This window comes from Melozone crissalis, unplaced genomic scaffold, assembly GCF_028551555.1.
Source record: "Melozone crissalis strain CALT ecotype California unplaced genomic scaffold, PUWL_Pcris_2 ptg000036l_1, whole genome shotgun sequence".
NCBI lineage: Eukaryota > Metazoa > Chordata > Aves > Passeriformes > Passerellidae > Melozone > Melozone crissalis.
Window position 1 is genome coordinate 9,362,997 of NW_026535814.1, and position 15,872 is coordinate 9,378,868.

Here is a 15,872-nt window from a genome sequence, read left to right on the forward strand (position 1 = left end):
AGGTGCTAAACCGGAGTGGGACCGTGGGGCAGGTGAATGAGATGTCACTACTGTCACCCTATAAAAAGGCACACTTGCCCAGTTCTCCTGCACAACTGCTCCTGAACACTTATCTGTGTTGGCAACTAGGCAACAGAGGTGCTCTGACTTTGCTTTTGTGCACTGCCACGGGGCTGTGGCAGGCAATTCCAGTGCTGCTCAGAAGACTCAGTGGGGCTGTTTGGGAATCATGGAGCTAATTTCTGAGGGAGTTCATGTTGACAATGAATCTTGTCCACTACTGATACACTGTGAACCCTGGGGGCAGGCGGACCGCAGGCCTATCCCATTTGCTAAGGGAAGCTACTTAAGATGGTCTATTCTTGCTTAAAATTCTTTCACACCACATGTAGTTCTCATCAGTAATGATGACAAGGAGTAATAAAGGCATATTAATGAAATAATTTTTAAAATAGCGAGGCCTTGCTTATTTAAATACTTACACACTGTAGATATTCAACTCTGTCACTGCATAAAGTACCAATAATTTTGATGTGCTGCCGTGGGCCAGCTGCAAAGGTGTGGCTGCATATTGGTAAATGTGGTGTTACCTGCCAGTGGCAGTCCCACCTTCCTGCTCTGCCAGGTGCTATTTCCTGCTTTAGGAAGTATGGCGAGTCTGTGCTATTTGTTGGTCACTAGTAAGCAACAGACCACAGTGAGGTGGTTTAATTACAAGGAATTCAGGCAGATCTTTTATCTGTAGATCTGTATCAAATCTGTAGCTGCAGTAGGAGCTTGGGCAATACTGTTCTCCAGCTTAACTGGTGTAAAGTGGCCGCTGCTGCTGCTGCAAATATTTGTGTAGAAATTTAACTTCAGTTTCTATATGTATGAAGCCAAACAAGCTCAACTCCTCCCCTGTCAAAGGGAAATGTCTTTGTTGAAAAAAAGATTTTTTGTGGCTCTATGTCAGTGCACTTGGGGATAGTTTTGAAGACAGCTGCTTCTTGCTGATGGTGATCATGCTGTGGTGTTTTGGAAACTTGCAGGACAAAGTATGTTTTGGCAGTAGCTGAGTGCAAAGCATTCCAAGATGGGAGGCTTGTTAAGGCAAGGAGTTGGCACTGAATGGCACTCATGTAGACATCTGAGATCAAGCAGAACATTTCCATTTAATTGTGATCCCCAAAGTTGCTTTGGTCGGTACAACTACTTAAACATATCAACATAAGGCTCAAGATTTTCATTACAATGTAGCATTCACATCTAAAACACTTTAAGCAACATAACATGCTTTGTATTTGACAAAACATCCCCCAAATATCTGTACAGAATTATTTTGATACACAGTATTTCTGGAACAAGATCTAACCCTTACAACATAAAACACAAAACTCCTTTTTGTCAGTGGTTAACAGCTGGTTTTGGTGATGTGTTTGTCATCAAAACTCTAGCAACAAATGCTTTTCAAGGTGTTTAAGACTGCGATATAGGTCTATATAATCTATATTTTAAATGAAGATTCTGCTTCCATGGTTTCATACACTTATTTGATGGAGTATCAGATTACACAGTCATAAAATTCTATTTACTATTTAAAGTAAAATGATAAATGTTATGAAAAAATACCTTTATTACATCAGTGATGCTTTAACTAAAGTGAATATTAAGACTATTAACCAGGAGTTGAAAGTTTCAGGCCCTGATATTGAAAGCACTTCTATATGTCCTTAACTTTACATGTAAGGAGTATCCCTGGCAGCAGAGGCACCGCTCTGATGGGCAATGTTAAGTGTGTGCCTAAGGTGTGCAGACTGTGGGCCAAAGTACTCAGACAGGCGCGCATGTGTTACACAGAAAAACATTCTCAGAGCATAAATAAAATCGGATTTTTTTTAGTATATACATATATGGAAAACTAATATTCTTAACTGGAAGGATGTGTTTTCTTTTTCTCTCTTAGAAAGGCATATATTCCCATTTCACTCAGAAAGTGCTTATGTATTCTCAGCTCAAGAATTATCTCATCAGCTGTGAATCTAGCATGAACAACAAATCTAAGCTAAGAATGCCTTATCAGCAGGAAATACTGAGGGAAGAGAAGGCTGGCAATCATTTCTATATACCTTGTATTCATAACAAGCCTTCTCATAGAGAAGAATACACTTTTAAATATTTTCAATCCTGATATATATACAATGATAAAAATTCACATTTTCATGCTTTAGTGAGACACTTTAAAATCCTACTGCAGGCAGCTCTCAAAGTAGCTGTGTCCAGTAACTAGCAGCTGCCTCAGATTCAGCTCTAGTACCAGAAGCGCAAACTCTTGATAGCTGAGCAGCCACGGGAAAGGAGCAATAACAATTCTACCAGACTTGGAAAGGGAAAGAAAAAAAGAAAAAAAAGCAAGTGATGGGGTCTTTCTATTTCCACAGGCACAGTAGCTCCCCTGTGTCCTACAAGACAAGGCAGTACATGTTTCCAGTCCCATCAGACCTGCTTTGTACCATTTCCGATGGAGGGCCCAAGTGCAATGTCTGTTCCACACAGTCCTCAGTAGTCTAAAGGAAACATACCCATCACACAGCAAGACAAAAATAGCCCTTTGAGGCACAGCTGAACCCCTCCTCCCACGAATAGGCAGAACACCTATCTATTGCACCAGTTTTTCCAATGTACCAGGAAGTATCCCCAGGGTTGATGCCTGTCACGGCTATCTATATGCACTTTTCTGACAAATTCAATGTCTCTGTGGGGAAGGTGACCTGCAGAGGGCCACTCTTGGGCGCAGAGCTGGCCCCGCCGCCAGAGCTGGCTTCGCTCACCAGGCAGACGCTCTCGGAGTCGTGTCCCTGTGAGGAGTCCGAGGTGTCGGAGCTGCGCAGCGTCCGTACGGACGTGGTGTCGGACTGCGCCGAGCTGGCGCTGGGGCCCGGCAGCAGCGCACGGCCCCCGGTGCCGCTCTCGCTCAGCTCCGGGGGGTACAGCAGCGTCTGCGAGGTGCTGCTGATCTCCCTCAGCTCGCGGGAGATGAACGAGGGCGACTGGCTGGACACGGCCGACGAGGTCCTGCGCCCGTCCACGCAGTTGAAGTTGCCCCCCGAGTGCTGCCTCCGAGCCCCCCCGATGCGGCAGAAGAGGCATTTGATCTTCTCGATGGCTTTGCTGAGCACAGTCTTGCGGAGGAGGATGTAGATCCACGGGTCCAAAATGGGGTTCACCGAGGCAATGCGGATAGCCTGCAGGTCAGGGTTTTGCCTGATATCTTCCACCGATTGCGGCTGGTACAGCTGGTTCACGAAGACACGGACCTACCCAAGGAGAAGGGGGGAAAGGAAGACAAAATTATGTAATTGCATCAGGATAGAAAAGCTTACACTTCAAAGCAGAGATCTAGATTCGCAGGTGTAACCTACAACAGAAGAGCAGGCTGGCAAAGTTAGGCATCTCAGATTGGCAACCATGAATTCATCTATGGAAATAGCAAAATAAAACCAGATGAAAATTGTAACATGGCCGTTACATGTAGAAAAAGACTGGCTTTTTTTTCTCTCCTTCACCTCATATTTAATTACCTCCAAATTTTGGCTGGCATCTTTAAAATTTCCCAGGAACAAAGACATAGACCTGTATCCTGCTTCCTTGGTATACCTCAAATCTCATGCAACCTGCAAAGAGGTAAGTGACTGGGGAGACCTGACCAGTTCCTCTAACAATAATCATTTAGAAATGAACTGAAACACACATGATAATCCAAGTACACCAGACTCTGTAGGCAAGTCCTGAGTTGTCGATTCCCAAGTTTAGAAATGTATTTTCCTGTCACCTGTCCTTACTGGAACTGTTTATATAACCACAAGTGTTTGCTTGCTGCAGCATGGTTTAGAAAAATAGAAACGTAAAAAAGGAAAAGGAGGGAAAAAACGCCAAAAAGACAACTCACCCAGCTAGGAAATTTTTAACTGGCCAAGATAATGAGATTATTTCAGCACTGGACTAGAGTACACTTTTCTCCTATACAGCCAGCATTTTGGTTTTACTTACAAAAATACTGATGAAATGGTCAAGAGTTTAAGAGTTGAAGTTGATGTATGAAGTGACTATTTAATTAGCAATTCTAGTTAATCATGTACAAATTTTAAAACTGAAGGGCCCTGTTTTCTACATAGAAATGTATTCTTCAGCTTACTCTGTTAGTTTTTCTTCAGCTGTCTCTCTCCTTGTTAAGAAGCCACTTTTAAAAATGCTGCTGTAAGGTACAGTCCACAATGGCATCACAGGAATTTGTTGTGTTGACTAGTCTCAAATAGCTGTTCTCCATTTTAGCAAGACCTAAGCGGCGTCCAGTTAGAGAAAGGCTTAGGAAAGACACTGGAAAGTTAATAATGGAAGATTCTCTTTTCTTCAGGCTCCTTCAGGTTAGTCAAAATAGATCCCTTAATTATATATGTATCTGATACAGTAAAAATCTAGTAGCAAAATTACAAGGTTTTTAGAATCTTATCCTTGGCTCCTGAAATGAATCAAGGCCTGCCTAGTGATGAGGTTACAGTCATGGAGGCAAGCAAGAATTTAAATAAATGAGCCAAATTAGCTCAGCTCTCACAAGTAATTTTTTTTTACAAGTCCTCCATGTGAAGTCATCCAAGTCTGGTGGAAAATTTCTCAATTCTTGAGAAATTTTCTTGCAGGAGGGCAATGTGGTGGCATTCAGCCTTGTCAGTATTCAGAGATGGGATAGTCTCCAAAGCTATCAATGGTATGCTTAGAATAATGCAGAGTCCCTCTGTGGAAGCCCTGCACCTACAGTCTCTCTCAAACAGACTGTCAAACTGATGATTGAGTGTATTTCCTTTCTCAGTACTTTTCCCTAGGTTTATGGGTAACCTAGTGAACTCAAGATATAGGAAAATCTTTAATTTATAAAGCAATATAGTGATGCCAGTTTTATCTACAGTTACTTTTATAATGATTTATCACGCTGCAGATGTCTTTCTGACTAATTTCTTTTTCTTATTGATCTGTTAGGCCAAACATGCCCTTCAGGTGCTTCAAAGGGTATTCCTATGCATGATTAACCTATTTTTATGGCTTTTGAAAAAAATTTTGTTAAAAAACTCTCCTCCTTCTTTTAATATTTGACTTTGTTTTAAACTATTTCAGACAATATAAATTACATTCAGAAAAAAATTTTACTTTTCATTATTAATTTTAATTATAATTTTATTTATAAGATCTTAATTTTATTATGTTATTTAAGACTTTGACTGTTTGTTCTGTAAGCAGCTTTTCCTATTTATGCTGTGAATAGAGGATTATTAAATAAATTACTGACAAATAAGTTGTTGCTCCCAGGCAACACCGCTAGATGGCGCGGCTGCCCCGCGGCGGGTGTGGGTCTTTGTACAACATTTGTGTACATGCATAAAATGTGAATATATGTATGGGGTGCGTGTGTACACATGTTTAATATGTATGTGTTTATGTGTGTAAAGTGTAGACACGTATAATGTGCATGTGTATATGTGCAATATGTGTGTGTGTATGTGTATAAAGTGTAGATATGTAAAATGTATGGGTCCATAGGTACAATATGTGTGTGTATATATAATGTGCAGAGATGTATAATGTATACGTGAGTATATGCCTAATGTGTATAGCAAATCCACTCACACCACACAAAAACCAGAAGGCACACTTTGAAGACAGCTGAAGAAATATAAAGTTCAATTCAACCTGGAGACTTAGCTTACATTTTTTTTTCTTAAACTCAGAGCTATCGTTACACATCAGTGATTTAATAGTCGGATTGTTCTTTTGATAAGCAGCACGTGAAATTGAGGTGCCTATTCCACCTCTTTCTGCTACCTGGCAGATTTTATGGAAAGACGAAAATGTCTCCCAATGTTCACTCTCTGGCTGAAAAGGATGGCTGAAAAGGATTATTGCTAACGGTACAGGACAGCTTTTTTATGCTATCTCTGCTAGCTGTATTTCCTTTTGACAGCTAAGCAGCATGTGGAGGTTAACGATTCACAGAGTGGACCTAGTCAGTGAAAACTCTGATTGTACAAAACTGTTTCTACTTCCCAGAAGAGTTCCATAGAAAATGGATTCCCCAGAATGTCATATGCATTTATCAGTTAGGACCTATTGTTGTCTTACATTAGTCACAATAGAGTAAAAATTTATCTGTGTAGGAACGTCTCATCCTTCTTTACTTACTGGTGAAACAACATTTAGTAAAGGATCACTTAAAATTACAGCAAGAGATGTACCCTCTTTTGGCTACAAGTCCTCTGCTGCAGGATGCAGCACAATAAAAGATATTGCCTGTCATTTTCTAAGCAAGTGACAAGTAAGTGGAATGCGCTGCTAAATAAATTGTCTAATCTGATGCTTGGATTTGTGCAATTTGAAATCCTAGTTAAAAAAGGAAGCAAACTAGAACAATTCAGATCTCTAAAAAAGAGGGTTTGTATATTAAGTTTGCAGCTGTAGAATTCAGACAATATATCTTAAGAGTAATAGCAGTTTATTTGCAATTAAGAACTACACAGCTCGAAGGTATCTCAAGTTTATGCTCCAGACAGGCACTTGTAGGATCAGAGTCCTTGTGCTGTTTGCGCTTTTCCTTTTTACTAACTACAGATGCAAGTCATGATTCCTAATCCCATGAAGCATTACAAAGTGACTTTTATAGTTACAGTCACACTTGTAATTGTTTCCACAGCTTCCACCTGCCCTCAAAATCTCCCCACATGCTGATTTGATAAATTAAAAAAACATAAGATAGTAAGCAGGAACAAGTTTTGCAGCTCCACAAGCCAATAACCTTTGCCCTTCAAGATTTTACTGTCTGCTTGGTGACTACTCTGCTGCCAAAAAATCATGCCTGACACCTTGCAGTTGGTCATGGACAGTCCCTGATATTCAAAAGTTGAAACCAGCCAAGCCAAGCCAATTAGATCAATTAAACATCAAGTTAGAAAATCCTAAACATTTAATGCAGTCAACAAGATGTACACCCTGAAATATTATGTTTTATTTTTCATATCACCATAACTCAACAACAATGTTCAGTGGTCAGAATGAGAAGAAGATCACACACTTAAAAATTTTAAGAGTATTTGACAGACTGCTGGAATGAATTCCAGACTTTGAGTAGTGTGTGCCTATTTACTCTTGAAACAGCCTGGTGTTTTCAGAAAGGCCAGATAAAACTTTCTGCTCTCTTCTTGACAAAATCCCTCATAATATAGCTTATTCCCTACATTTTACACTATGCAATTCTAACTTCTAAAAAGCTCAAAATATTTTAAGAGATTACATAAGCTGTGTGGAGTCAAGACACGAGTCAGCACATAAGTTACGTGCTTTTCTTACTTGATTTTTAAACTACTGTCAGATTCATGTCTTTCACATCCCCTTCTGCACACTGAGAACACACCAGTTTATGTAAAGTTTCCCTCACAAATCTATTTTTCATTCATCTTTTTTTACTTGATATATTTATTCAGCCTTCTCAAGTTCATTCAGCATTTTGCATAGCCCCCTATAATTTTGTTACAGCACATGTTACTTTAAACTTTTGCAGTTTTTATGAATAATCACTAAAACTCTAAATTACCCTACGTGGAAATCATATGCTGAAGCATCTCATTATTAAAATCTGCTGTTATCTCTGACTCAGTTATTTCAGGGCTGTTTAATACTTCAGGTCTTGAAATTTTTTTCTATCAAACCATAACAAGTGACTCCTGTTAGATTGACCCTATCTCCTATCTTACTATCTTAGAAAGTGTTTGTTCTAAAATGTTAAAAGTTTATGTGTCTCTTTCAGAAGTTGCTTTTCTTTGACTTACTTGATGGTTTATTGAGCTGAAATCATCAGCGCAAAGTCAGCTCATCAAAAGAAAAACCTAAGTCACAAAGCACCCTCTGAGCCTGCTTTGTGTATCTGAATCATGCTGGCATCGCTTTTATGGTTCTTGATGACTGCCAGGCTGACCTGAGGACTCCTTAAAACTCCTCCGAGTCATGAAAATGTAAGTCCATTAGTACGTATTAGTCTATTAGTCTGTATTAGTAATCTACCTACCTCGCCTAGTGGCTCTTTCTAGGGATTTATACTATAAAGGTGTCACTTTTCTGAGTTTCCCCATTTTTAACCTCAGTGTCCGTGCATCCTGAGGGCTTAACACACCAGCATACCTGGCAGTTCACCATGGCACAAAGCAGCACAAGTGGCTGTGGCTTATTCCCACAGAGGGAGACAAAAGACTTAAAAAAGCTACTTAACAATGAGGAAATTTAACCACACTGGACACTGTGATGATGTGTATATATGTGGTTATTTGGGTTTGTTTTTTTTAGAAAAAGCTTCCTTTTATTTTTAGTCATTCATCTAAATGAAATGAGTTTCTTACGTCATTTTAGATAGAGAAAATACATACTGCTTTACCAGGTAAAAGCCAACTTATGTGAACATTCCCAAGGTAACACTGCCTTTGTATGAAGTGAAATCAAGGTCTGGGAGAGCTATACAACTTTATCTCCGGCACCTTCACATACTTCTGCTATATGCAAGTTTTTCACTAGCTACTGTTTAAATAACAAACCTTTTGCCCTACCCAGGCTCATTAATTTTAACTCTCAACAATCCAGTTCACTCTCTGGTAAACCCTCCCTCTTGATTCCTGCCCCACCCTCCTTTTTTTTTTCTAAATTATTACTTAAAAGACTGCCTAGGTGCAAATGAATATAAATTATTTCATTTTGCATTTCACATTCAGACTTCTCAGCACTTCTCTTGCTGCTTTGCTACAGGATAAGGCTTAGTTTGTTTTCTGAAGCTGCTTAAGTCCATCACATCATGACAATGTATTTAATTCAGAGAACTCATTCTCTGTATTTACCAAGCACCTCTTTTAAAAATGCAATATTGTTCTCTTGTGAAGTAGCTGTTTTGATGCTAGATTAATCAAATTAAGTACTGTTTCTCTGCAGTACTGTCGGGGTTTTGGCCACCTGATACATCCTGGTGCCGCGAGTCAGCTTAGCCCCGCCGTTTCTGGAGCTGGACTGCAGGGCAGGCTGGCACAGTTCCTCTGCCTAAGGCATGTGCTCCTCCCGGGGACACCCTGTGTGCATCTCAGGCAGCACCTCTCCACCTCCTCTGGATGTCAGGCAAGGAACACACGGCACCATGCTCGGTCACACCTAGCCACACACAAGTGACAAGGCCGAAGGAGAGGAGATGGCCTCTGGCAACGGCCGGGACCCTGGTGCTGCAGCACAGCACACTGCACTGGCTCCTGTTTGTCAGCAATGTGGCAGCTCTGACCAACCCTTGTCATTACAGCTCCTCTGAGCAGGGGCACAGACTCGCTGACACCGAGTCCTGTTCACATGCCCTTCTCCAAACTTCCTCACAGTGATATTCACTGTTTTGCATCTCCAGCTGGCCAGCTCTATTTGACATAAATGGCACCCCCTCTCTATGACAGAGGAATCACCCTACTGACAAGAAACCTCCTTAAAAAAGTCCTTCTAAAAACACCTTCTGTCTGACAGCCACTGCTTTAGTCCCTACACTGTGTTTTGTAAGATGGCAAATAAGGCAAGCCAACTATTTGTTTAATGTCTCTGAGCCAGAGTAGGACAGGATTTTTTAGAAGCTTTATGATGGCTATTGGCAAGTAAGAGCTCTGCCTTTAGCTGGTGGATTTGAGTTTTTTGTCTTTCCTGAAGATAAGGTGGAAGAATAGAAAAAAGTGGATCCTGTGTGTTTAATTTAATAACACTATTGTATCAGCCTTTTCAGAAAATGAGTACACAGTTAGTTGTAATGTCGTCTGACATTTCAGCGTGATCTCAAGGCTTATGGGGGCCAGATTCCTCCAACACTCATTTCAGTGAGCAACACACCGACAGGTGGTTCCACTGAGTTCACTCCTCCCACTGTGCGGGGAACTCCTGAAAGGATGCCTGTGGGATCTACCACAGAGATGGGCAGGAATCCCCGAGGAGTGGAAGTTTAGCTTAGGTTTTGGTTGTGAAAAGCTCTGTATGTTGCTCGTGCCAAGTGAACACAACTCTGTCCTCCTTCTGCACATCAGGGACTCTTGCACCCTAGAGCAACAGCATGCACATTTTAAAAGCACACTGAACAGCCAGGCCAGCCCCAAGCCTCACTTATCACAAATTAATTTTGCAGGTGAACTTTAAAGTGTCATTAGCACTCAGGGTTTTACTATGTGGATTCCAGTTAAACAGTGAAACGATTATTGAGATTTTTGGCACTCTATTTTAATCAAGTAAAAGGTAAAGGACTCCAGGTCTTGGGATAAGCAGGTTTCTTTTTGTGTAAATGTAAACCTACTCAACTTTCTCATACCACGCATGTATGCTAGCAGCCATTGAGTTATTGTAACAATTTGTGACACCAACTGTAGGTGCCACAAATAAGCACCTAATCCAACAAGAATCTGTTTGACAAACACAGACTAGGAGAAGAAAATATTCTGAAGTAAGGGTGATGGAACAGAAGAAGGGTTGCATGATGTTACTCACCACCAGAGGAATGGAGCAGATGACCACGACCAGGGAAGTGGCAATGAGCAGAATAACCATCTGGATTTCTGCTCCAGCCATCCGACGGAAGCTCCGGCGCCTGCGAAAGTCAGATAAGCGGCTGGAGGTGGTGTCTGTCCCCAAGGACGTGCGTCGCATGAACTGGCGGTGCATGCGAATGAGGGCCACGCACACCAGGATGTTGCAGATCACAGTCACCATGATCAGGAAGGAGCTGAAGCCCGCGTACATGTAGGAATATGCTGCATGGGTGGACACGTTTGTTCGCCAGTCTATGAAACACCAAGTGCAAGGGTACTGCAAACGAGATCTGCCGAGCCCCATGCTGGGCAGGGCGCAGAACAGCACGTTGGAAGCGTAGATGGCAAAGAGTGTGAGCCCTGCCAGCTTCTTGTCTACGTAATGGTTGTAGAAATAGGCATGGTTGATGGCCAGGTACCTCTCTATAGACATGGCACAGATAATGCTGAGGCCAGAGAGACCAAAGAAGAGAAGGATGAAGGAGCTGTACTCACACAATGCCTCTCCTCCTGGCCATCGGTTCTGCAGGTAAGTGGCAATTGTGACCGGACTCACCAGGCAGGTCCCCAAGAGATCTGTGACTGCCAGTCCGCAGACCAGCGTGTAGAAAGTGGTCTCCTTCTGCTCCTTCCTGGACTTGCAGAGCACCACGATGGCTATGAGGTTGCCCACCACGCCGAAGATGAACATGACAGTGGGGATAGTGGGGGGCTTCCCGCCTTCGGCCCCGCTGGCGGTCTCGTTGGCGGAGCCGTTCGTAGGTGACATGGTGGTGGTGGGGTCGAATGACATGATGCTCACGCTGCAGCTGGCGAGCTGAGAGACGGCAAGATCGGGTCCGAAAAGGAGAAGCCGAGAAAGGCACGGGAGAGGGTTGTATAGTGGGAAAGCAAAAATTCAAATGCGCGAGAAGTTATTAAAGAAAAAAAAAAAAGAAAAAGTGGTTTGTTTCAGGTAAAGAAAGAAAGAAAAAAAAAGGTCCTAAAATGAGTTCGAACCGGGGTGCCGTCCGTCAACCACCGACCGCAGCCGAGGGAGCCGGGGCTGCCTCTTCCTGCCGCAGCGCTCCGCGCCCAGCCCGGAGGGGGATCGGGGCGGCCCGAGCCGAGCCGAGCGGAGCCGCCTCACCGCCTCTCGCTCGCACCGACGCCGGGGAGGGCTCAGCGCGGCGCTGGGGCGGCGGCTCCAGGTGCCCTCGGGGCGGCGAGAGAAGGTGCCGGAGCGCGGTGAGCGCGGCTCATCCCCCGCCGCCGGCCGGCGGTGCGCTGTGCTGCGCTGCGCTGCGCGGAGCGGTGCGGGCCGTGCGGGGCGCGGGCACCGTCTCAGCCCCCGCGGCGCTCCCGCCGAGTTTCGCCGCGGAGGGCGGGGGCGGCCCGGGCCGCTCCGCCGCCGCTCCCCGCCCTCTCGCCCCATTGGCCGCGCCGGGCAGGGCAGGGCAGGGCAGGTTGCGCGGGGCGGGCGGGGGCCGGGCCGGGCCGGGCCGGGGGCGGTGGGGCACCTGTGCGAGCGGGCGGCCCGTGTGCCCCGCGGTGCCAGCGCGGGTTGCTCCGCCTAAAGGGCCGCTCCCGGACGGCGTTTGCCGCCGAGCGGGGCTGCCGCTTGCCCGGCCTGCCGCGCTCCAGCGTAGGAGCCGGGGAGCAGTCCCGCTGTCCGTGTGCTGGCCCCAGCCCGTGTCATCCCGGGCTGCCCGGCCGCGCAGCGCAGAGAGGGGCGCGGTGCGACAGTGAGACACCGCACAGGGCGGGCGGCAGCCGAGGCACCGGCACCGGGGCGGCGTGTCCCGCTGCCAAGGGGAAGATCTGCTGTACTGCCTGTTCCTGGCCTCTGTTAGTGTGGGTACCCGGCACGGAAGTGTACGTTCAAGGCATGCATTTGTGTGTCTGTACCGAGAATTTGTTCGGTCTTGACTGTGAGACGATCGTGTGTGAATTGGAAGTAGGGTTACACTTGCTGGCTGAGCCTTGCGATTATAGCCAGTCTTATCTGGGCTGATGGAAGAACAGCAGTCGCGTTATGCAGTGCCTGTGTGCAGCTTTCACCCGAGCGGTGATGGTGGTGGTGTAGTCCCTAGTCCAGAAATGTCCATACAAGACCTACAACCACAAGTATGGCCATGGGAGTTTCTGTGCTAGTGACCTGTGCTCTCACTTCTGGCTCAGGGATGAAGCTTCACATAGTCATGCTGGATTTCACACCTGCTGGTCTATTGCCCTTGTACACTTGGTGACATTAGTTGCCACAAAGAGCACAAAACCTCTGTCCCAAAACACAACATTTGTATCCTTAGAAGAATCTCTTCTTTGGTGCAAAGGCAAAATGTATTACAAAAGTCTATTATTTGTCAGTCTTATCATCTTCCATCTCTTTTATTTCCTTTAAGCCTATGAAAATGATGCCTGTGGACTTGCTATCAGTAAAGTCATGATAACATCATAATATGCTGATGACAGAAGTACTGACAGAACAAAATATATGAGGACAAGTTTGCACTATGGGAAATAGAATTAAGAGTTTCAGTTTTCAGTGCTATATGGGCAGACATGAAGAAAAAAACCCTGGTTTTTATTTGATCAGCTTTTTATTTAGTGTTGTTATCTAACTGTTTTGAAAACTAAAATGAAGTTTTAGAAAAAACCTTGATTTTTACTTAAAATGTATAGGGATAAATAAACTATAGCAGTGGTGGTGATCTGGTCTGGTCAGAGAAAACAAACAGCACTTTTGCTTACATTTTGGTGGCTCTTTATTTTTTACAAAATTAGAAAGTCATTCTGTCACAAGCACAGAGGAGTGGGAGTAGAGGTTGACCAGTTACATTTGCCTAACTATCAGAAGCAAATTAGAAGTACTTCAAGAGAATTTCCATAGTAAATGCAGCACAAAGGTTGTTTTTGCTTTTAAACAATTTCTGACTGTTGCAGGGATGCTGACCCAGATGCAGAGCAAGCTCTGAATTCAGGAGGTGTAATTGCATGTGCTTTCTCAACAGTCCTTTTTTCATACACCAGGACTTCGGAGTTCTGGCAATAGAGACCACTATCTGGGATTAATTTGACACATGTTCAGCAATATTTACCAGTATGGAAAAAGAACTTTCTTGCTTCCCTGAAGCAGTGCAAAACTTTTGCATGACTAAAGGCAGAGGAAATTATTTTTGTTTCTTTGTCGCTGCCTTTTTTTTCACTTACTTTCTCATCTTCACATCCCATCTTATAAGGTATTTTGCCCATCTCATAACAGATGGTGTATCTTAACAAGGCTTAGTCTATAGCAGAGGTTGCCCAGGCCCTTCTGTGTGTGTGTGTGTGTGTGTACATGAATGTGGGTGTGAAAGAGTGAATGCTATCTTTTGTTCTATAAGGTCTGTCTTATAAAGGATGTGCCCTAAGAACTAACTAAAAAGTGCAGGAAAGTCAGGAAAATCAATGAGGAAGCAACATTAAAAAAACAAAACCACAACCCACAAAAGCTTCAGAGAACTGTACAAAAAAGTGTGGCTTTGAGTGCGAGGATAGTATGATCAGTTTTGTGGAACTGATAGTGTTAGTTCTTTAATTAGAGAATAGGATAGAAATCAGTCACAAAGCTGTGGGATGGGTTTCTGGGGATGTGAGCTTTCTGTGTCTACCTGTTGTCTAGCTTTCAGAGTTATTAGAAAAATACAGTAACTTTTGGGGGTTTCCCACTGAACGAATGGTTTTGATATATAGAACTCCTAGTCAAGATGAAAAACATAATCACGTGAAATCCTTATTCTTCAGAGCAAAGCGGATACTGTGGAACTGAAGTGGAACTGAAAAAATGAAGAAATTCCACTTGTAACACGAGTTGTCATCCTCTCATAGTAGAAATGTCACACGTTGTAGCATTGAGTAACCACCAAAGAACTTCTGTTTGTGAGGAAACCACTTACGTGAGAAGTCAAAATATCACAAATTAAAAATAAAAGCTTCAAAAAGTAATCATACATGGAAAAAACCTCCAATGAATTTCAAAAATCCTAGATTAGAAAATATTAGGACTCTTAATTGTCTCCAAATAAACTTTTTCTGATGATAATGCTGCAGTTTTTAGAAGGTTATTTGTGACACACGAGTCAACTACTGTAGCTTGATCAGTTGAGATATATAAATAGCTGTGGTCATATTTCTAGCTAGATGAAAGATTTTAATTAAAATATTTGACTTCTTTTCTTCCATGACATATTTATTCAGCATGTCTCAGCTGCCACGTGGTATCCCTTGTTTCTCCTTTAGCTGGCTGAGGGTTCTAAAACCTTACCTGCATTGCTCAGGGGCAGCTGGAACACAGCCAAAAAATAACTAAGGAAAGCGCTTTCTGCTGTTTGCAGCTGTGATTTTAATACTGAAAGGGCCATGTAGACATTTGAATTGATGGATATTTTCTGGCAGTGCTTCTATGAGCTTCACTTCCAGAGGAGTGATGTCTTCAGCAGGCAGTGGAAGTGTGTATACAGCCAATGTTGGAAACCTGGGACTGCTCTTAGCGTGCTGCAGGCCTGAAAAGCATTTTGCTTGTTAAACTCCCATTGCATATTTGGAGTTCAGTAACATTCTTGACTTACTGAAGAATTTGTCAGCCTTTCTCCTTTCATAGAAAGTTTGGCTGTGGGAAAACTTTATTTCTGGGGGTTTTTTGCTTAATTTTTTGTTGTCATGCTTTTGACACATGAAGTTTTTTTCAGGAAAAAAACCAACTGTTAGAGTAAATTCTGTCTGTATGCCAAAATAAAATAATTATTAATAGACAATGGAGATAGACTGAACCAAATGTTGCACAACAGTCTTTAATTAATAATTGGAAGAGAAAAATTAAGCAAGGAGTAAGCTGAAAAACTATTTCAGAGGAATTGGGGAATTCTGTAATGCCACTTGAACAGAAGTAGCATTCCAAGTCAATAAAAACATAGAGTATTTTCCTGCCCTCATACTTTTGTATAAAATCATCACAGATGGTAACAGTTTGGTTTGTCTTGGTTTTTTTTTTTTTTAGTTGTTTTAGGGTTTTTTAAAGAATTCTAGTTATTACTAATATTACTAGAATTATTACTAGCACTTCTGGCACTTTTCCACTGTGATGAGTGGGGTCTTTTCCAGGGCGGGGAGTGAGATCAGTCCTGTCCCATTCCTGCTGCATGCCTGTCCAGGAGAGAGGAGCTGCAAATGCCACTGCCAGGGGACCCAGGGGTGCACCCCCGGGGGACACTGCCTGTGACACTGCTCTGTAATTCACTCCACAGTCATGTGTTC

General features: G+C 43.2%; 1 protein-coding gene across 1 annotated transcript; it reads right to left on the reverse strand.

The window, feature by feature from the left end:
- Positions 1-1,171: 1,171 nt before the first annotated feature.
- On the reverse strand, positions 1,172-11,468 carry PTGER4 (prostaglandin E receptor 4). Its single transcript, XM_054283459.1, has 2 exons — positions 10,561-11,468; positions 1,172-3,296 (listed from the first exon to the last, which is right to left on the reverse strand). Exons 1-2 carry the CDS (start codon positions 11,392-11,394, stop codon positions 2,703-2,705), a joined length of 1,428 nt encoding a protein of 475 aa, XP_054139434.1. The 5' UTR covers positions 11,395-11,468; the 3' UTR covers positions 1,172-2,702.
- Between the last annotated feature and the right edge of the window lie 4,404 nt (positions 11,469-15,872).

Coding starts and splice junctions, on each gene's coding strand:
- PTGER4 (XM_054283459.1), bottom strand. CDS start 11,394: ATGTCATTCGACCCCACCACCACCATGTCACCTACGAACGGCTCCGCC. Junction 3,297..10,560: donor TCTGCTCCATTCCTCTGGTG/GTGAGTAACATC, acceptor CTCCTTGGGTAG/GTCCGTGTCTTCGTGAACCA.